A 21,812-nucleotide genomic window follows, 5' to 3' on the forward strand; every position below is an offset into this window, starting at 1 on the left:
AAAGACAAAGAGGGCATGAAAGGAAAAAAAAATAGTTACAATGTACCTTTCTGTTGAAAGTATATGTATTAATTTCAATAAAAATTCACTGAACATCTGAGGACAAGTTGAAGAAAGGTGCACTTGCAATCGAGTAAGAAATTCTTGCATAGCTTGCGTCGCTGTTGGCCCAACCTAGATGTAAAGGCATTTTAATAAGTATTATATAAAGCTGGGAATTTTTATCTCAATCCAACAAGATTTCAGCAAACTAACTGAAATTACTTTTTTTTTTGTTCATGCAACTAAGGAATCCTAACATGGAACACGTTCACTGACGTATCACATAGCATTCTTTCCCCGTGGTAGGTCCCCAGACAGTTTTAAAAATGTACAATCACTACTCAGAGTGTATCACCAACATGAACCTCCCTGTGGTTGCTCATCAGAACCAACTAAGGCTATAAGCAAAGAAAGAAACATGCCAATAAAATAATACATTATTAATAACATATTTATGTCAAGTGTACTGAAATCCTATCACATGAGTTTTTCTCTTATTTTAATTGCTAGTTACCTGTGGACTGTGTTGATTTGTTCCGTGAGGATTAGTGCCAGAAAGAAATTTCACTAACACATGAATGAGGTTTGGATCTGACACCAGCAATTGGGCAGTACTTTCCTGAGCTCCAATGGCACTGCTTGGACCAGCTTAAAAATAAAGGCATAAAAATTAAATCTGTAATCTTAAGCATTAAGTGTAAATCAAACATTTATATTGCATATCCCTTATACTTATTTCATGATGTGTAAATATTCTCAGCAAAATCAACTACTGAAAGCTGCTTACTCAGGACTATAATTCTGAGTGTAGAGTTTTCCATTAAGTACACATGTAAGCCCCCAAAACTGTTCCATCAGTGCTTCAAGCTTGCAAAGGCAGTATTCCTGAAAGTAGAGATTAATTTTGTAGAAGCAATATATACAGATATTTTGATTTGTATCTATTTGCTAGTCCAACACTTGAATAAGGCTTAAGTGCATTTGTTAGTTTGTCAGACAGAGACCACATGTTCTATTACCCTGTAAACAAAGACATTCTTGTCCTTGGCACATTCGGAGACTTTTCATCATTGACTAAAACTTCAGGGAACTTAACGGATAAGAACTCTGACAACCACAATTAGAATTAAACTACACCCTTCAATGATCAAACAAACGAGCTTTATTAAATATGAGGTCTTATTCATTAGTGGTATACTGAATCAATTCAAAACACAACTTGAAAAAAAGCATAGCTACCTACTGAATAAAAATATATATTCTTAAGTTATACCTATCTAAATGAAGTTACAGGTTATTGTATGTTAAAGAAGCAATCTCTTTCAGACTACCACAAATAAAAGATTAAATCAAGAGGAAATGATGCTCTGGTACAAGAGCTTGGCTGGCATCTTTTTGCATCCCAGGGTAAGGTTCTTAATCAGGAAGGCGCTTAAAAGAACCAAAACCTTAACTACTTGCTATCAAGAGTCTTCATCACTAACAATAATTTCCCTAAACTAAGGAAAGTTAAACTAAAGATCCCAACCAGGAGAAAAACGTCTCCATCAAAACCAGAATTAAATTCCGACTGCTTCCATCTCACTTGAAAAGCTTTCAGAGAAATGAAAGAAAATAGCATTGGAAAGGCACTTGCTATGAGAAGGAATCCTTGTGGGAAGATGGAAGGAGAAGATAATTCACAGTAGGTTTTCCCCTTATCAAATGCCATTTTATTTTTAACTATAAACAGATTTCTTGCTTTAGATGAAAGCAGAAAACTAAAGCTGAAAGTATTTCTTATACAACTATACAAACATTTTGCACTGATTTATCAACATCAGTAGTGGAACAAGCCTGTATGGTTATGACTGATGGCATTGCAATAGCTGGAGTTAAATAAGCAAGAAAGCATCCCACAGCATTCCAATTCCATTGTATTGTAGACAATAAGCCTGCTCTAGTTTCCATTTGATAGAGCAAAAGATGAAAAGGATAGGTCTTGTCTGGGTCAGGGACAAGTCTGTAAAATGTTAAGCACACAATTTCACAGGCTCTCTGAAAGAAAAACAGAACAAATAAGAAGCCTTTTGTTGCATGATGTGCCTTGGAAACACCAGTCTGGGTGAACTCATCAAGTTTATTTTCCTCTGATGAATCTGTACCCCTAAACATTTTCTTAAAACATACAATATGTTGTTGGTGTTTTTTGGTTTTTTTTTTACTTGGTTATTTTTGGGAGGTGTTTCTGAATATATCGTGATACAAGTTAAAAAAGAAAATGACACACAGGTCACTAAGAACACTAACTTGCTAAGCTCATAGCTCTTGCATGTATACTTAGATGTGTTATATTATTGTCTTTCAGGTTTGTTTTGAAAAACATTCCACTTAACAACTATTTTGAAATTTAAGACAAATCACTATCATTAAAACTACATTCAGCTGCAGTTGACATAACTAATCAAAGTGAGAGGTTAATCTAAATTTGGTTGTTCTGTTTTTCATAGTTTTCTGTAACTTTTCATTGTTTCAATGTAACTGCAGCATTCAAACTTTGTGTATGACATCAGTTTTGAGCTAGACGTCACTTGAGTTTCTCCAGAAGTATTGAGTATCCAAATTAATTTTAAAGTAAGTATACAAAGCACCCAAAATGTTTAGATTTTTATTTGAAAGAGACATAACTTTTGTGATTTCCTGCATTCCTGAATGGTACTTTCACAGACAGAGAACACATTTAATTTTCTTCAGAGATCTTGAATCACCTATGAAGTCTATGATGATCAGTGTCAATGTTCAATGTTTTTTAAAAAAGAAAACAAACTCTCCATTGAAACTACAGCTTTTAGAATACGTATGCTTGCATTTTTCTGAACAGGGCACATTCAGGGTGTAGCTTCAAGTCATTTAATTTGTTCACTTGGTGATTCTTTGAAGGTAACATCACTTAAACTCCAGCTTTTTCCTGCCTTGTTCACCGTCACTTGTTAGGTCTGTACTGTAACCACTCAATTAAACATGGCTATTTGTGAAGACTTTACATCTTAATACAAGCAGATGTTATGCTAGAACTCCCCCAGAACTGACAGTACCAGCTCATCTTGACAAGCAGCAGCCAAATCCACATGCTAACCCTCAACTAATTTCCTTCCAGGATTAGAAGGCGGCTCCATACTTCTTCTATTGTTTCATGATAATGTTGATACTATAACTCAATAAATGTGCCTTCATTACTTCCTATGTTATTTTCTTCTTATATTTTCTGAAAATAACACTACAATATAAAAAGCCACTTTTTCCCTACATTATATTTGTAGTCTGACATGTTTTGTTTGACATTCTAACTCAGACTTCAGGATGCATCTCTATTATCTGCTCTGTCAGGTAGTGTTCATGCTTTAAACACTGGGCTCATACAGTATTTCTGGTGACAACAATAACAAATAAGTAAAAGGGCACATGAGGAGAGCACAAATAGCTCTTGCTAAAGGAACAGGTGAGTAAATGCACTATGAGGACAATTTGCCAGATGACAGCTGTTTCTTTAGAGCAACTGGAGTGCTCAGAAATTTTTCTTAGCCAGGTATCACTGTAGTTTCGCTTCTACCCACCTTCCTTTACATGGCAATAAATGGTTCTAGATGTCATCCATCAAATACTGATTTTAAACACCATCCTTGCAAAATTTGTCCCTGGATCTTGTAACCAATTAATGTCAAAGGTCATTGTTCTGAAAAGAAATGGCAGTAGTATCGGGTTTATCCCAGCAAAGTATCTTGCACTGCTCAGGTAAGAGTCTCCGAAGTACAGAAGTTACACAGCCTGAGCTCTCATTCTGAAGACATTTATAAGCACATAGTGGCATAATGAAATAAGATTTTCTCACCAAGATCTGACCTGCTGTAGACAGTGGATGCTCTTAAGATCCCAACATAGGACAGTTCCCCAAAAGAATCTGCCTTATACTCAGGTGGGGGGAAAAAACCTAACTAAAAAGCCTTGTTACTGGAGAGATCTGCGATTTTGGAAAAATAACAAACAGCTTTGAAAATAACATCAGGATGAGATCTCTAGAAATGATGACCAAAACTGTAATCTTCAGAGTACAATAGTTCGGAAGTAGGTTCAAAGTGGTTGCTCGTGACAAGCAAATAAGGCAGGACCCTTATCTAGAATGGATGGAAGAGTATGAAAAAGCACCGTCCTTCCCCCCCTGCCCTTTTTTCCCTTTTGTTTCCTTTCCTTTCTTCTTTTTGAAATGAAAGACTGGAGGAAACAGAATGGCTGAATGTGAACATATGTATCAAATGGCAATAATGAATTTCAACTAAATAAAGGAAACTTAAGAAGGGGGTTCTCCAAGAAGGCGTTAAGATGAAATGGTTTAGAAAAATAGCGACAGTGGGATTTTCTCAGTGCTAGAATGTCCACCTGCAGAAAGAGTTTAGTGAATTGTCTATGAGCAGTTACACCTGTGAAACAGTAAATACGATTATCTAATGCGGATTATATCAAGAAGAGGTAACTTCTTGCTTATTTAAAAGGCTTACTGCATCTGAAGAGGTTTCTTAATACCTGAAACCATCTGAACATAGTGGTGGCTTTTTCAACAGTGAAGATATTCTGCAAATGAACACATCTGGGGGCTTGTGGTATTAAAAGGGGAAAGAACCTAATTTTTATAACCACATACATGTTGCAAGACTAACCTAAATTATTCCAAATGAACTGTACTTGCCATCTTAGTGGTTAAAATAACCACCCCCTCCTCCCCCCCATTAAAAAACCCGTAACAATAACCCATCAATACAGTGAAGGTATGTGAACAATTTGTACTTCAGAGCTTGAACTACAGAATTAAAGAAGATACAAGATATAATTGCCTCCAAAGAAAGCTGACGTGACATATTTCACCAGTCCCAGGAACAGCTTGTATTTAAATTGTTCACTCTCTACTGGCTGTATATATATGAAAAAAAAAAACCAAACCCACAACAAAACCCCCCCCCCAAAACCAAACCCAAAACCTATATCTCTTGAAAAGCATGATCTCGAAAATTTTAAATTTACAACTCCTGTGAGACACTGTCTGTAATGGCTTAAGAGATTATTATTAGTCCCAGCTCTGAACTAAAGCACATGGAAACCAAAATTATTGACTGAAGAAGTGCTGTGATGGATCTCACCTTCAACTGTCAAGAATTGAACAGAGCTTATTTCACTTCTTAAATGTGACAACTCAGTGCCATTGAGACAAAATATTATCTTGAATTAGTAGCTGCCGAGGCATCCTGGCACAGGAGTGATCTGATGGGTGCTCAAATCTACTTAGCTTCTGGTTCTATCACTGAGCATGGGAAAAGGGTATATATCTGTTTTACTACAGACACGTGTATAAAAGGAGACACACTTTCAATCCTTTTCTTTACCCTCCATCAAGCTTGCATCTTCAACCTTTCCCAACTCTACTCCAAACTTGGGCTCACAATCCTATATATACAAATATCCACAACCACATTCACATGCTGAAGTCCACCTGCAAGGAATCAGTCATAGCTTCTGAGCAGCCTTTCATTCACATCATCGCTTAAAGATCTCATGAAATTGCCTGAGGAACTCCCACAAACACACAGCTGCTTCCCTGTCAGTGCCAGAGCACAAACAGTGAGCCTTGTACCACTTGGAAGAGATTCACATATGGTCTCAGTGGTACACACAGCATAGTTTTTGGAAATTGCTAGTCTGCAGTTACAAATGAGAGTGTTGAAAACACACATGGATGTTAACTGCAGGCACTGTTATCCTACAAATCAGGCCATGTTCTATTCTCAAATACCAAGCATAAGATGGGGGTCTCTGTGAATATCAATTAAGTCTCTTCCATTAGTTTAATCACAGCTCTACTGCTTCCCCTAATAGCAAAAATTTCCGTAGATTTTTGTGATACTGATCTCTAAATAACATCACAGAAAAGAGACAGAAGGTGAAAACCTGAAGAAAAAGAGCACATCTCCAAGACAATAATTTGAAATGGCATCTATGAAAAAAGATTAATGAGCCTCTTTAAGAAAAACTGTGGAGAATAGCTATGTCATCGCAGGGTGGCAAATTGCTTCATAGAAGTATGATCTTCAGGTCGTTCTGGGTTTCTTTCTTCTGTAATTACTGTCTTTAGACATATGCTTGGAGTGAAACCAGAATTTAAAAGACCCCTGACATGGTCTAACACATAGGGTTTAAAAGATTCCAGTTTCTAATTTCTTACTATTTCATATCTTCTTTAACCTTGAGGACAAGGCCACCAAAGCATTCCTCACAACAGCTGCCCTATGATATTTAGCCATTTAGAAGCTTAATTTCTTAATTTAAAAATTACATCCTTTAATTTCTACCTGTCTTGTGGCAAAATCTCATTCACAAAGTGCAATTATTTCTAGTGTGTTATGAAGCAATATGTAGAACTTGAGATAATCTGGTATGCATAGGGAAATGAAATGGAAGGGCTGGATTTCTTTTTTCACAAATTCAGCTTCTAGAGGCTTATTTTTCAGATAGCTTAACATAAGCAATGACTAGTGCCTACATATCAACAAAGATATTCCTACTGCATCAGAAAAACATGACACTCTCTCACGGCAGCTTCATCCTTCCTCTCTGCTATCTCTTCCCATAGTACAAAGCTAATTCCCAAAAATCATTAGCTAGACCCAAAATTAATTTTTAGAAGACACTGCCAACCTACTTATAATGTCTTTTTCTTTTACCACTACAGTTTCAGTTTCCCATGATATGAGCAGTTCAAGTAGCCCACTCTTGAAAAGCCTGAAGTTATGGAGAAGCAGCAAAAGTACTTATATAACAAAAGAAACATTCTGGTAGTCTTTTGGATAGGAATCACCACTCACCTTTAGGTCACACAAACAGGCAACATTAAAAAAACAAAAACAAAAACAAAAAACCTCAACACTTACCATTAAGCTGCATATTTGTCATGAGAGTTAGGCTATGAAGCACAAGGCACCATGTCCGGAGTAAGGTATTAGGATACCATGCCAGAACTGACAGGAAGCTAGTTACTGAAGCTGTCAAGAAAAACATTTTTTTCCAAGCTTTAATCTTCAGGACATTACTATAAATTTCTTATTTTTACTGTAAGGTGCTATATTTATTATTGTTATTAATATGATTGTTTGCTGTATTTACTTTCTTTAGACAACTATTGTTGCAGGAAATTAGGTAAAGAAGCCTCACCAACACTTCACAGGAACTGGCCCAGAACTTTCTACAGTGCCCAGACCCTGACACCTCAGAGAAAATGACGAAAAGAAACCAGTTTCAAAATGTTCTCATGGAAGTCTGTGTAACAGGTTTAGTATAGCAGGCATTAATGTTTTGGACTGTCATCACAAGATACCACAGATTTTTCTAAACTATACAGTATAATATGTTACAGGAAAAAAAAATATTCAACATGTCTTTGTACTAGATTAGAAGTCTAATGTTAACAACGTAACAGTGCTTCCCCCCTCCACTGACCCCTTTGATAACGCAGAGGTCATAGGGTGGTATATAAAGGAGGAGAAATTTTATCAGAGAAGCGCACACAGGTACATAGTTCACCTTAGACTAAGAAATGTACTTTCAAAATTCAACTTGGGAGTAATAATGAGTTAAAACTCACAAATTTTACAATTAAAATTTCAGAGGAGATACGTAAATTTAAGGAATCTCCCTCAGTTTCATACTAGCTACACATTTTTCATGTTAAGAAGATGAGCCCAAGAACTCTTTAATAAGAACACAGAAATTAGCCCAACACCGATCTTATCAAGACTATTTGTTGTAATACTTTTTGCTTTTATCTTGTATCTCACACTTGTTGAAAATTAATTTCCCGTATTTAAAATATTTTACCTTGGTTCAAGGAAATTACAGGTATTCGGTTAGCATTATAAAGGAAAATATCAGCGCCACTATCTTTACTTCCAGAGGAGCTGGAATTCAGGCTTAATGTGAGCCATAACTGTAAAAGGGATTCAAGCTGAAAAAAAAGGGGAAAAAAAAACCAAACCACACTATCAGACCAAACTCAAGTGTTTTTCTAGAACTCAAGAGCATAAAAGGTTACGATTTGATTTTAAAAGCCTTATCTACATTCTCAGCTGCTACTGTTTCATGGAAAACACACACACACACACACATTCTCTCTCTCTCTCTCTCTCTCTCCCCCCTTTACTGGATTTGAAGATTCTGATAAATGTAATATTCAAGGCAAATTCAGCATAACCAGTAAATGCTTCTGCTATGTTTTTGTAACTGATTTCTTAAAAATACAGTTAAGTTTCCCTTAAGATGTTTCTTCACACTTATGTTAAAAAATAAAAGCAGCTTTATACACTGCTCAGAAATGTCTATATCAAGCTTACATCTGTAAGACTCGTCTGAATGTAAGATTTTAGAATGTCTCAATATAGTCAAGTGATGTTTACCGGTCAACTACAATTATTTAAAAGGTCAGTTTAATTATTGAGAAACCTACTGTATTATCTGAGAGACACTGGTGCTCACTCTGAATAATACCCCTGAGAAAAAGATCTAGATATTCTGAGGTCCTTTGCACCACAAACTGTATTTGGAATGAGATATTTAAAGAACAACTGAGGGATGAAGCCAGCCACCCAATTAAAATATAAACAGGCAGGCAAGCACATAATCACTCATATATAGCACGCATGACATTCTTTTGTATATATCAAGACAAGTGTTGCTAAACCAATGACTTTTCAAAAAGCTCACTATTAATTTTAACATTTAGGATCATTGGATAATTCATTGGAAGGGACCTCTGGAGGTTATCGAATCAAAAGAAGGGACAAAGAAGATGTCATGCTGGGTTGCTCAGGGGTTTATCCAGCTGGGTTTTGAAAACCGCCACAGATGGAGACTGCACACTTAGTGACACTCTTCACTAATAAGCTAACAATTATCTTTCAGTGAACCTACAAACTTGTTTTTAAATATGAAAATGTATACCCACTTTTTCACTGTACCAAGAAATGTCCTGTTTAATAAAAGCTTTCATCACCTTGATTATTATATCACTGGTACCTTTGTCCACAACACCTTCACACGCAATAAAGTACATAACATAACATGGTCCTTGCATCCCAAGTAGTAAGTAGTACAGGAAAACAACTTTCAAATTTAGAGAGAAATACTAACAAATCATTTCCAAGGTCATAATTCTATACCTGAACATGGTGGACCTGTAGCATGGAAAAGAGTTTGTTGAAGCAGGCGCTCAGCATAGGTACAGATGACAACTGTACAATCAACTGGGCATTTTGGTTAGCAGCATGTAAACCTCTTAGCAATGAATCATCTGTTCCACTAGGAGACTGGGTTACTAAAGAAACAAAACAAAACGTACAATTTCCCCATTAATTGTTTTGTAAAAGTTGCTAAAAGTAATTTCATATTTAATTCCTTACATTTTATACTTAAAAGACAGTTATTTTATAATTTCCAAGACCACCTTTGAGGTAGTATTCAGCTGAGTTGGACTACTGACTACCATACTGTGAAAGGCATACTTGAATGTCAGACATCTCCATCTTCACAAAAACTGTTTGGAAAGTGAGCCCACACAGATACATTTTCACAGTTCTTGCTAAACACGTATTATACAAGCATTCTGATAACACAATGGAAAGACAAACAATTGGAACATCTTTTTCATGCGTTATGGTAGAACTATTGCAGTCAATAATAAAATACCAAACAATAAAGGCTGAGGATGTCACTAAACCTACTCCATCATCAGATATTCAACTAACAAGATGCATATTAAGATACTTGGAGAGCCACAAAAAAGCACATCTTAACAAGATGGGCAGAGCAACTCACTGAAAATATGTATAAAAAAATAAATCAACATCATGAGTGTTTTTATAACATAAAGCTTACTGAACAGCTGAGTTCAAAATTGTATTCAAATATTTTCACCTTCATCACTGGAATAGGTGAAACTGTCAAGTTCAAAGCAGCTTTCAAACAGCTGAAATTTCACAATGAATACAAGAATGAAGCTTCACAAAAACAGATAACTTAATGTTTACTTGCACGTAATGTGAAAATGAAGACAATTTCTCCACTGTAGTATAATACACTGTAAAAGAAATCCTGCATATTTGACCAATACCACAAAATGTCTTAAATATATGCATACACATAATTCAAAAATCTGAACAAAAAAATCTCTCTAAAGCTTGTCCTGACAAGAAAATTCAAGCATCATACAACTTCTTCTAAGGTGCTACGTGACTGCAGAAAAAAAATTAGTAAAAATTTCAAAGCATCATGGTCATTATGTGAAGAGAAGGATTTGACATGTAGTTACATGTAGGAGATGTGTTTGTTAATGCTTGTAGAATAGAATCAGCCTCCAGGGTGGACATCATTTTCAGCATCAGCTCAGCCTGCTGTTCAAGTCCAACTTCTAGACGTGCATCTAAAGCTACACAAGGCAACAGACAGGGTAAAACTGAATTATATCAAAGACACAAACAATTAGGTACTCTAACTTCCTGTGCAAGCAATATAGATATACAGCACCCATTAAAATGAAAAAAATCTCAGTATCACTAACAGGAAGATTTACTTTTATATATGACAGAAGTAGAATGTAGAAACTTATACTCTGAACTGAATATAAGATTCTTAGAGACATGAAATATATAATTAATAAAGTACTAAATTTCTGTGAAACACACACTTATTTCCTTTTACAGCCACTTTAATATCATACATGACTAAATCTGCATATGTTTAAGCTTGTTTTTCATAAGGTAATAGCGCTCAACCAGGAATCAAAAAGCTGGTTTTCACCACTGTGGCAGAGGGAACGATCTATCACCCCACTTCAGTAGTACTCCTTCAAACTAAACAAGTGTGCCCCGTCATTCCTGAGGTAGAGTCAATTATCCAAAATCACCCAACTAGAAAAGAGCTTCCAAAATTTCCTGAGGAAACAGGAATGACTTAAAACTGCCTGTAAGTGTTTGTTCAAAAATATTACAAATAAGATTTTCTGCTATGTTAGGCTGTTTTAAATATAATCTTCACATAATATTCTGTCAGCTACAACAGAAAAACTGTGGCATATAGAAAATTAAATTCTTTCCACTAAATGCACGAAGAGATTGTTAACATAACTTGATATGCAAAAGTGTTGAACACAGGTTCACAGAAAAGAGACCCTGAACAGAACTGTAGTTCATTGCTTACCTTGAGAGACTGATACGCTCACAGTTTGTGACCCATTTTTCTCTGTAGTTACTGGTGGTTTTGCAACTGGAATTCCAACACCTCCAATGTAAGGATTGTAATTGTAGGTACCATAATCAGCACCCCAGTAATCGTACCAGGTGCTGCTTATGGGCTTAAAAAACAAACAAAACAACATGAAAGCAAACAGTAACTCTTTAGACTGCCGAAGTACAAAAATAAAATTTGTGATGACTTATAACAACCATTGAAGTTACAAAAAATTAAGAAACAGAAGATTGGATCCAATAGCTTTAGAAAAATTCTGTCTCAACTGTTCTTGCAGTATAAGCTACTGAATCCTTAGTGACTGTCAAAATCCAGCAATGTAGTTAGATTTCAAAGATTCAAGAATCCAATTCGAAAGTGTTATCAACAGTTTTTATTCACACATTTGTACCATACTGTAAATTTGGAAGTGGAGTATCACACAGATATTCTGAGAAGTTATTTATCAAGATAGAATTCTGTATTATTAACTGTACTATTAAAATATCTTGAAGCCTCAGTGAGGCTGAGGGATTATTTATACTGGGCTCTGCAAAAGACAGAGTTAAATCATCTCTAGTCAAATGTCATAATTTAAGAGACTAAGAAAGCATATGGATCACAAGAAAAATATAGCAATGTAAGACTGTATGAAAGCAATTCGTGTATGCCTGTCTTTTTAATGGGAAAATCCATTATCATCTGTCATTTTACAGATACAGAAGCAAATCTTAACAAGGATAAAGAAGTGATTGGCTGTTTTTTAGAGGACACCCAAGCAGGCAATAAGATCATGAAGATACCTGTAGATGAAGTGGACTATGGAGTACTGCCATATGAAATGACAGCAGAATAAAGGTGGGAAACATCAGTAACACAAAAATTAAGCAATAAGGAGCATTTTTGGTATGGTGAGATTTAAAGAAAAAAATCTTTACATGATATGTAACCAGCGGAATAAGTGGATAAAAAAAAAAAGAGAAAATTTAGCGTTGTCTGAGCAAGTGGTGAGAAAGATAACTTAGGCTAATTCAAATGAGGCTGAATGTTTAAATCAGTAGTGAGAGTGGGAAAACTCCAAATGAAAGCATCATCCTTATGGATAGGGAAACGAGACTCAGCATTTTATTATGAACAGTTTTGTTCCTTTACAACCAAAATGTTTCAGTTTAATATACCTTTACAATATACTATTACATCTAAATGTAATTTTATTACCTCTGATATGTTTAGCTTTCATTTTAAGAATGAAAGCTTTTAATAATTTTCTTGTTTCACAATGAACTAAGTTTTGAAGTTAGTTGCTTCTCTTCGTAGTCTGAAGCTGGTCTGAGCACTAGCTACTGCTGACTTTTTATTAAACACAATACTAGCAGTCATAACTCTTAAGATCAACTGCAGAAGCAAATGGCACTCTGTTCTGAATAAGAAGAGACAAAACTACATCTTATTTTTTCTTTTATATTATGCTTTTGTTGGCTTTAATGTGCTAAAGTAGATGTAAACTCAGAACCTCTTGTTTTTATAGGTATCTTGCAAAAGCAAAATATCTTGTGGTCAACTGAGATATGAATACACCTGAGATTTGAACACAATCTTGACATTGTTTCCTGTCATTCTACATTAAAACTTTATAAAAAGCTAAAAATAGGCTTAAGACATCAAATCCCACTAATGAAGAAGTATAAGAGAGAAAGGATTTTACTATTTCACACGTATAGGCTATCCTGAAAACTCAGGTGTGTTGTACCTTGAAGACTTTGGCTGCAAGGGGATCTTTTTCCAAATCAATATCCAAAGGATCAATATCAACTTCCATCAGGTCTTGCAGTAATTCAAGGTCTATGTCCTTATCTTTTTCCAAAGATGACAGAGGTGGAGCACCTTTGAATGATTAAGAGAGTATTAATACAATCAAGTACAAATTATAAAACATGGATATATCATAACCTTATTTGATAATTTTAAGGCTTTTAATATTACAGTTCTTAATAGAAAAAGTTAATGAATGCAATAAAGTTGCCTTTTTTAAATAATGAGGAAAAAAAATTTTTTTACTGATCAGATGTAAAACTAAGTTGAAGAATTACTCATATTTGGCCTATAACTTCAGAAACTAATTATTCTATCACCAAAAATCCTTTACTGATATTTTGATAGATGAGTAACAGCAAAGGTTTTGTTTTTTTTTTTTTTACTTTTTCAGTATACATATATATGTCATGATTACAGAATAATTTACCTGTGATGTCATGTGTCAAAGGCTCATCTATTGTTTCCACCAACTGCACTGTGGACTGCTGGAGAGAGTCATCAGAATCCCCAGCTGAAGCTCCAGCATCTTCTCCCAAAGCACTTTCTTCCATAGCTTCAGCTGCTATAGGTGCCAACAACTCTCCTACGTATTAGATTAAGCAGACAACTCCATTTCAAGCTTTACTCCAGTTAAAAATTCACATCCCAGTGTCATCCAACTGTCTGATTTTTTTCATCTAACTCAAAATTCTTTAAGGGCTACTTCCTCAGGGGGAGGAGTTCTGAATAATTTCCAAATAATTGGGGTCATAAAAATATTAACTTTTCAATGCACAAGTCACTAATTCAGGATTGACTGTGATTGCGATTTTAAATTGCATTTTTAACACACTAAACTCAATTTCATTGTTTTTTTTTTAAACTATTTTAGTGTCAGCAGATTCTAACAGAGTAATAATAATTAAAGAAAACCCTAAAACATTAAAGGAAGAAACTTTCAAGTATAACATACATTCTGAGAAATACAAACTTAAAACAAACCTGCTAGAATATCCTGCAGCATACAAGTCAGAGAATACTGAGCCCATGCTCCTCCCCAGGAGATGTCTCCTCTGTTAAAGTCAGTTCCAACAAGAAGCAGCAATAATCTTTCCAACTGAGTTTCATTTACAATCTCACATAAATGAATTGTTGGTCGTGTAGCATTTGCAATTCTAGCAAGAACCTATATAAAAATAAATAAATGCCTATTCGTATTTAACACTATGAATATATGTAATAGCTTCAATTACTATGATTATTAGATTTTGCTTAAAAGTAAATTAGGTATTTTTACCAGCTTAAATTTTAGAATTTTACAAGTGTAATTATATGAAAATATTTTTGTTGAAGTTACTTTCTCTACACAGTTTTGAAGCCATCGTAAGTTACACCAAAGGTGCCAGATCAGAAAAACTATCTCACCAGAAATCACTAGAAATTTTCAGGCTACATCTAATTTTTACCATCAAGCCAGTAAAAATGCAGCAATAGAAAGCTAATTTAATGCAGTCTCCATCTCAACTACAGGATGATGTTCCATATTCTGTTTACCTTACAAACAAATAGAAGTAAATCTGCATGACAAGTGAAGTCCATGGACAAGAGAAAGAGTGCCAGCTTCTGCACTACAGAAATACAACGTTCATGTGCCAGTGTAAATGGAAGAGGTTCAATTTCTGGCGTTTCCTTTGTTGTTGATACTTCTGTATCTAAAGTAGAACGAGGCCATTCTGCAGTCCGACGTAAACGTATTAAGTCCTTGAAGTGCTGCAGAAATTTGAAACAACACTTACATTTTAAAATGAAACTCTAAATCTTTTCCCAGTGAAAATCTGATGAAGCAACAAATGTAACTGTAAAAGTTCTTTTTTTTTAAATTTTTTTAAAAAGCAAATATAAAAATATATGAGAATCTGGAATGGAATTAAGGCTTTATATGCAGAAATTTGTCTTGGCAGCACATTATCTCAGGTGAAAGACTCATAACCAAATGATCGAGTTCTGCACAAGTGCCAATTAAGTTTTGCCAAAAAACATATTCAAAATATGTATTTTAGAAACTTCTTTAATGTTTCAACATCTGCATAGAAAGCCATGGTTACCATGAAGCAAACTGCATATAAAACCAGCTAATATGGACATTTACCCTTACAAGAATGCCAACTTCTCAGTTCTTTGCATCAGATAAATCATCAATAATTTCTAACTTTCTTAATACTTCCAGGGTACAAAATGTCCATTAATCACCATAAATGGAACTAGTCTGATACCTGACCAGGGCTCTAAACTACCACCTTTTTGACAGATCCTACTAGAAATTCAATGGAGGGAAGAAGGTGCTTTTATGAATCCTCCCATCCACCAAGGGCACACATTTAGCTGCTCAATTCATCGTATCAGCTATGCAAGCAGTCTAAAATTAGATAACACAACCACATTTTACAATCTCACTTAAGTAGCAGCCACTAAAGTAGACCACAGAAAGAACTATTTACTAACATAAAGGTTTCACCTTTCTCCTAAATGTAATAAATGTTTTAAGTTACTCACAGCTTGTTATAACTGAAAGCGATTAGTAGGCGAAGTAGTCAAAAACTGCATTAAATGCAACAATCAAGTGTACAATAATATCATCACTAAACATCAAGAGACTGCAAGGGGAAAACTCTTTAGTTCAACATGCTTTTTTGCTGCAACATGGCTGCTATAAAGTGAAACTTACATAGCTGGACAGCGTATTTTATCCAGCAACTCATTTAAAGATGTCTCAAGGGGGCCACCAGTAGAGCAGCCCCCTTGATATAACCTGCTATAAACTTGATATAAAGCAGAAGATAGTGCAGGAAAGAACAGCTCATGACAAGCAGAGTTAGTGAAAACTTAGGGCCTTATTTTTATACTGGTCTTCAAATTTTGTCTTTTTTTTTTTTTTTTTTTTTCATAGTTACTGGAAGTTGTAAAATTTCCCTTCAGATTACCTGAAAGGTCCAACATCCTATAATCTCATTCCACAGGCCTACCTTCTAACATGTCATTCTAACAGACAGTAGTATTTCTGGAACTAGGGAGTAAATATTTAAAGAGATACCAAAGTTTAGTAGCTAGAAAGATTTACACTGGTTTTGGTTGGTTGGTTTTTTTTTGTTTGTTTGTTTTTGTGTTCCCTGCAAAGCTCATGCTGCCATCTCCAGAAATCCCCGAGTTTCAGCATCTCATCTCATACAAAATAATTCTGTAACTACCAGATCCACCTTCAGTATCTGGGCCTTACTGCAAGATGCCACAACTTATGATAAGTACTTTTAAGAAGCTAAGAAGCTACTGAAAAATCTCAGAAAACATTCTCAAAAGTTGTATTTATTAGTTTGGGGAGACATTCATTAGCATGATTATTTTCAGATTACTCAATCAGGAGAGCATCCAGAAGAGTATCATGCCTAAAAATTAGCCATGTAAAATATTATTTTATATTTCTATTGACATGTTATCCAAAGCTTAAAGATATGACTCACATTCCCAAAGCTACAAGATCATTAGCAATTTTGGCCATGACTACCTAAAAATACCATTTAGAAGAATAAACTATTTTTCACAGCGCAAGGAATTTCCAGATGGCTGCTGTTTTCAGCATGAGAATATACTTGATAGCAGCCATGATGAAACAGCTTTTTAAAATAAGGTCAACATAGGACAAAAATGACTTTGCAGGAACAGGTCTTTTCACACAAAGGACAAGAAGTCAGTTACAGGTTTCAGAGCATCATACCTTTGAAGTAGCCTGCTTTAGTTTTGCCTGTTCTACTAAAAGTTTGTATGATGATCCTTTGTTGCTTTGTATTTTCTCTTTTTCCATCTGTTCCACCAAAGCCTTCTGTTTTGCTTTTAATAAGTTAAGTTGCTAAAAGAAAATGTTAATAGGAAAAAATGAAAATTTAAGCAATAAGATGTTGAAAGGATCAGCATCTTCAGTTCAAATTGTAACTTGAGCTTTTAAAATATAGTTTAAATACAATTTTAACTAATACACCATAAGGGGCTACTAGCAGACCCAGAACAGATGAAGTTGAAGAAGAAACAGTATTTTTAAAGGAGCTCAAGACATACATGCCCAGGGTCATAAAACCTGCGTGGTTGCATTTAGAAATGAAAATTTTGTATTTTAGGAGTTACCAACTTTTAAATCACAGCTTAGGTGCTTGCATCCAGATGTACCCAGATTTATCTAGAAAGTAAATTATATTTATTGTCCAATATGGGCCACAGAGTGCAACAGTACATGCATGCCACTCCAACATCTGTTCTTCCAGCAGATCCCATGCCCCGTTGTTTTAGACAAATGTCAAAGAAGTTAGGCAGCCCATAGCTACAGAACCAGACCTATGCAAAAGCAAGACTGAATGCGACCCAAGGCCAAAGCTGTTCTTTCAAGAAATGAGATATACTATATATGAGATATACTACTGTGAAAATAGCCACTACCGTGCTGGAAGTCACCTGTTTATGATGCACAAGCTGTTTTCTGATCTTTCGGGAGTACAGTCTGTCTAGGCTACTGTTGCCTTTAGTAGATCTGCTCAGACTTTGAGTGTGCAGGCTATTATTTATAAAACTCCACTGGTTTCCTAATGGAAATAGGAAAAAAAAAAAAGAAGAAAGAGGTATTAATCCATCTTATTAAACCTCATTTAAGTCCAGATAAAAGCATTCACGTTGCAGCAATGGTTAGCATCTCCATACACTAAATACTAAAGAAACAAGAAAAATCTAACTCTTAGTGTTATGTAGCTATCACCACTGATGGCTATATTTTATTTTGATTTTTAAATGGACTGGCACCATCTTGTTTTCATTATTTTTAAAATATGTAAGGAGGTAAGCAAGACTGTCCTAACTAAAAATACCTGAACAGCTTTGATAACATAAAAGCTTTACAGTTTTCATTTCTAGAAATGATGTTCAAAGAGAACCATAGCTAATCCACTTAAATACAAAAACTGAATTTAAAAATGCTGGATATAAATACCATGGCAAACACCAAAGCAGTTATGAAGTCATCCTATTGCCCTTTCTCACAATACAAACTGTCTCAATGTGGTGTACTCGCAATTGCTAGGTCCGAGTCACAGGATAATATACTGACATTTCACAAACTCAAATAAATTCTGAATTTTTCACTTAAAAAAAAAAATATTAAAGAGGTCATATTCCTAAGGAGATGAAGAAGTAGAGCAGTAGACAACAGTGCAAACAAAATGATGACATCTGTTTTTAAAATCTCATTTTTCAAGTGAATTAAAAATATATTTCATCTATTTGAACAGTTCTCAAACCAATACCCATAGAAGAAAGTTTGGATAATAAGTGTTACATACCTGTCAAAAATCGTTCCCTCTCTTTTCCACTCAGAGGTTTCTTGGCTGTGGCTGCCTCATCTTCAACAGTAGCTACATAATCCAGAAGTCTGGACACCAGCATTACAACCCAACTGATCATGGGAATGTCTAAAACTCCTTCAAAATAAATAGATTTGAGAGCCTTAATAAAGTTTTGAAGCCATAACAAACTAGTTTTAAAGAAGTCATAAAAAGCATTAGATGGCACACATTTCACTAGACCACAAAGATTCTGCTCCCTTATTTTTTTAAATGACAATAAGAGTCTGAGCACTCATAAATGAGGGAAGAAATCAAACATTCAGTACAGAACTCAGGTGCAAGAGAATATGTCACAGTTCTTAGTCTGATGAAGCCAGACGTCAGAAGCTTCACCTCTCCTGTTAAGGCTAAAAATTAAGCAAGGCTAAAAATTAAGCAGCATTAAAAAAGAAGTCAAAAGTTGTACATCTAAATTTCCTAAATACCAAATGCAGAATGGCAGCTGCTTGCATTAAAGCACATAAATTAGACGTCTCAAATTCCATAGTGTGAAATTCCTCCATCAACCAGGGGTCCAACAAGACAGTAATAACCATGCACCCCAATACCTTCATTTTTACTCCTTTGTTAGTAGATTTTCACGTTGAATAAGATGCAGGAAAGCCAAGACTGAGTTCAGACTAGATGAACCATGCTGGTGGTACTAAAGACTGGCTATTGCCTGCTTCAGTTTCACACAATAAATGCATTATTTTTGTACAAGCAGATGGGAATAAAACCCCGTATCTTACACATCATGCAAGAAAAAAATATTTGTGTGCATGAGCAGATCTAAACAAACAGTCCTAAAGTGAACTCATGAGTGCTCAATAAAGACCAGAAACCTACGATTAATGACCACTTAATCATAGCCATTATGCAAATGGAGTAGTTTTACATAATATCAATACAGCAAAGTCATTAGTACTAGAGGTTACACTCACATTATCACACCTGCACACTCTGTTGAGCCACATTTAACTACACTACACTTTTCATGCACTGACCTCACAACAAGCTTTAATTAACTCAACCTATTAGTAATTCCAGATTAAACAAGAAAACTAAGGCACAGAAATGACTTGGCCAAAATCACATATAGCTGCTGGCAGTCCAAGCAATAGGGTGTAGGCCCTGACTGTTAACTTCAGTTTCCTGTCCACACTGGCAGAAAGCTGCCCACCCCAAGCAGGTGGAAGAACAGGAGGCCTCTCCACAACAAGACCTGAACAGGAACTGCAGAGTAAATGGCAAAAATAGAAATGAGTAGCACTAGTGATCGCTACACACCTTTTTGGTTGGCAGAATAAAAAGAAAGGATCGCGCTGCAGAGTGAAGTATATATATTTTCATACTTCTGTTCAAACAAGTGCATTTATTTTCTTTTTATCTCTTTAAAAAAAACAACCCACAAACAACAAAATTTTCAGCTACTCTCCCTCCCTCCAAGTGCCTCTTGCTTATTCCCTTTTTTCCCCACTCTGCCTCAAAGCTTACAACTTCTCTCCTACCCACAACACTCACCTCTTGCTCTAATTGGTCTTTTGTTTTCTTTATTCCCCAGTAAGTTTTCACCCCTTTGACCCTTAGTTATGCATGACAGCTCTCAAATAGGAATTTCTTCTGCCGTACCTGATGCTTCCACCACACATAAATAATGCCCTAGTACTCACCTGTACTGTCCAGGAGGAAGGAAGCTGGAAGACCAGCAAATAAAGCTCTGAAGTATCAGTTACTTCTGCTTCCTAAAGTCCTCCGTGAGGACAACTAGTAAGGCAAGAGCTATGAAAGGAATTGGCAGCTGTGGGGAGAGTGCAAACAGAGGTAGAGGAGACGTAAGCTTGGGTTTGCCTCAAACTAGTTAGAGACTACAGCAGGATATGGCCAAGATAGAGAAAGTACATGGTAGACCAATGGGAAGCAATAGGACAGCTTCTGACACCAGCTGTAGGCTTGTTTACATCAGGAGACAAGGTAAAAAGTCAGGACAGAGTCTCAGCCAGCATTTACCAACTCCACAATGCTGAGAATTTTAAACAACGTATCTTCTGTAATGCTCTGCTACATGTACCTAACAAATGATGTAGACTAGGCTTTGATGTTTTCAAAAGCAAGCATTTTCTTCAACCTCGGAGAAGTTATGAAAACAGTCAAAGAAAATCAAGCTTGGAGAGGGTAATTTCAGTAATTTTTTTAGGGTCCAAAAAGGTGTAAATTCCTTGTGATTACAAAAACCCCCATGTCATTTGCAGAAACCATGCAGATACACCTAACAAACTTGTCTTCATAACCGGGTTTCACCTCAAAAGCTTGAAAATTAAAAAGATGTCATGAGCAAAATGGGGCACTTCTTTACAAAATGCTAAATCCCAAAGTCATTCACTAGAGCCACTAGAGCTGTCTACACATTGGATGTTCCCCCCACTTCATTAAACTTTAAAGCTTCCTAGCTGAATTAAAAGCAACCAAATAGATTTTGCTCAGGTTTAAACAGGGGTCGGGGAGGAATGTCTTTGAGCACCTAAAGAAGTCTCAGCACATTTTAAAAGACAACTGTGTTTTGGAAATATAGTAAACAAGCAATTTCTTCTTTTAATAACACCAAAAATTGTGAGCTAGTCTCTCAATTTGCTAGCTTATAATGTATATGAAAATATAGTTTCCCAAATTAGAGGGCTACCTTCAGTTCTTCTGTGCACAGGTAAATGAGGTTGCAGTGGTGACAGCAGGTTATCCAGAAGATTAAGTAAACTTTCTAAAACACCACTGTTGCTAAGCGATCTTTGGCCAATGCAAGAAAGCAACATGAAGACCCTAAAAATAAAATTTACATATTTAAGATTTTATTTCTTTTTCAGATCCAGTAATATTCTGAAACACCCCTTAGAGAACAATATTCCCCTAGGCTTTCATTTGAGACACAAGCAGATTGCTACAGAAAGCGGTACTGTGGCCCCGCAAGTGAACTGGATTTCATGTTCTATTGTTGTAAGGATAATGCAGTATTTTAGGGTGAACATTTCTCTTTCACCCTCAAGAGGTCAGCAGAACATTCCGCTTCGTACATCTGAAACAAGATCTCATCTGCTATTACATACAATACACTAAATAGCAGGGATAGAGAATTAAATCCATGTATTCTTATATCCTTCAATTAATTCATATTAAAAAATGTGAAAATATAAATGTTGCGGTCCAAATAAGGACACAGAAAGACACAGAACAGCAAATATGTTTCATTAATATAAAATGCTAATGTTTAGA

The 21,812-nt window shown here is 35.5% G+C and overlaps 1 protein-coding gene across 8 annotated transcripts in view; it reads right to left on the bottom strand.

Moving 5' to 3' along the window:
- BIRC6 (baculoviral IAP repeat containing 6) overlaps nt 1-21,812 on the bottom strand; it is a 187,719-nt gene that overhangs the window by 96,671 nt on the left and 69,236 nt on the right. For 7 of the 8 annotated variants that reach the window (XM_042789690.1, XM_042789689.1, XM_042789688.1 and 4 more), the window contains exons 31-45: nt 21,229-21,362; nt 18,507-18,644; nt 17,629-17,756; nt 16,901-17,032; nt 14,686-14,901; nt 14,134-14,317; nt 13,580-13,735; nt 13,088-13,221; nt 11,311-11,464; nt 10,424-10,540; nt 9,276-9,430; nt 7,939-8,065; nt 6,996-7,106; nt 557-690; nt 47-174 (exon numbers count right to left, since the gene is read on the bottom strand). In XM_042789690.1, coding sequence (XP_042645624.1) covers nt 47-174; nt 557-690; nt 6,996-7,106; nt 7,939-8,065; nt 9,276-9,430; nt 10,424-10,540; nt 11,311-11,464; nt 13,088-13,221; nt 13,580-13,735; nt 14,134-14,317; nt 14,686-14,901; nt 16,901-17,032; nt 17,629-17,756; nt 18,507-18,644; nt 21,229-21,362 — 2,148 coding nt within the window. The remainder of the gene's footprint in view (nt 1-46; nt 175-556; nt 691-6,995; nt 7,107-7,938; nt 8,066-9,275; nt 9,431-10,423; nt 10,541-11,310; nt 11,465-13,087; nt 13,222-13,579; nt 13,736-14,133; nt 14,318-14,685; nt 14,902-16,900; nt 17,033-17,628; nt 17,757-18,506; nt 18,645-21,228; nt 21,363-21,812) is intronic. The other variant, XM_042789693.1, reaches the window with a different exon arrangement.

This window comes from Tyto alba, unplaced genomic scaffold, assembly GCF_018691265.1.
Source record: "Tyto alba isolate M040663 unplaced genomic scaffold, T.alba_DEE_v4.0 Super-Scaffold_16, whole genome shotgun sequence".
Lineage (NCBI taxonomy): Eukaryota > Metazoa > Chordata > Aves > Strigiformes > Tytonidae > Tyto > Tyto alba.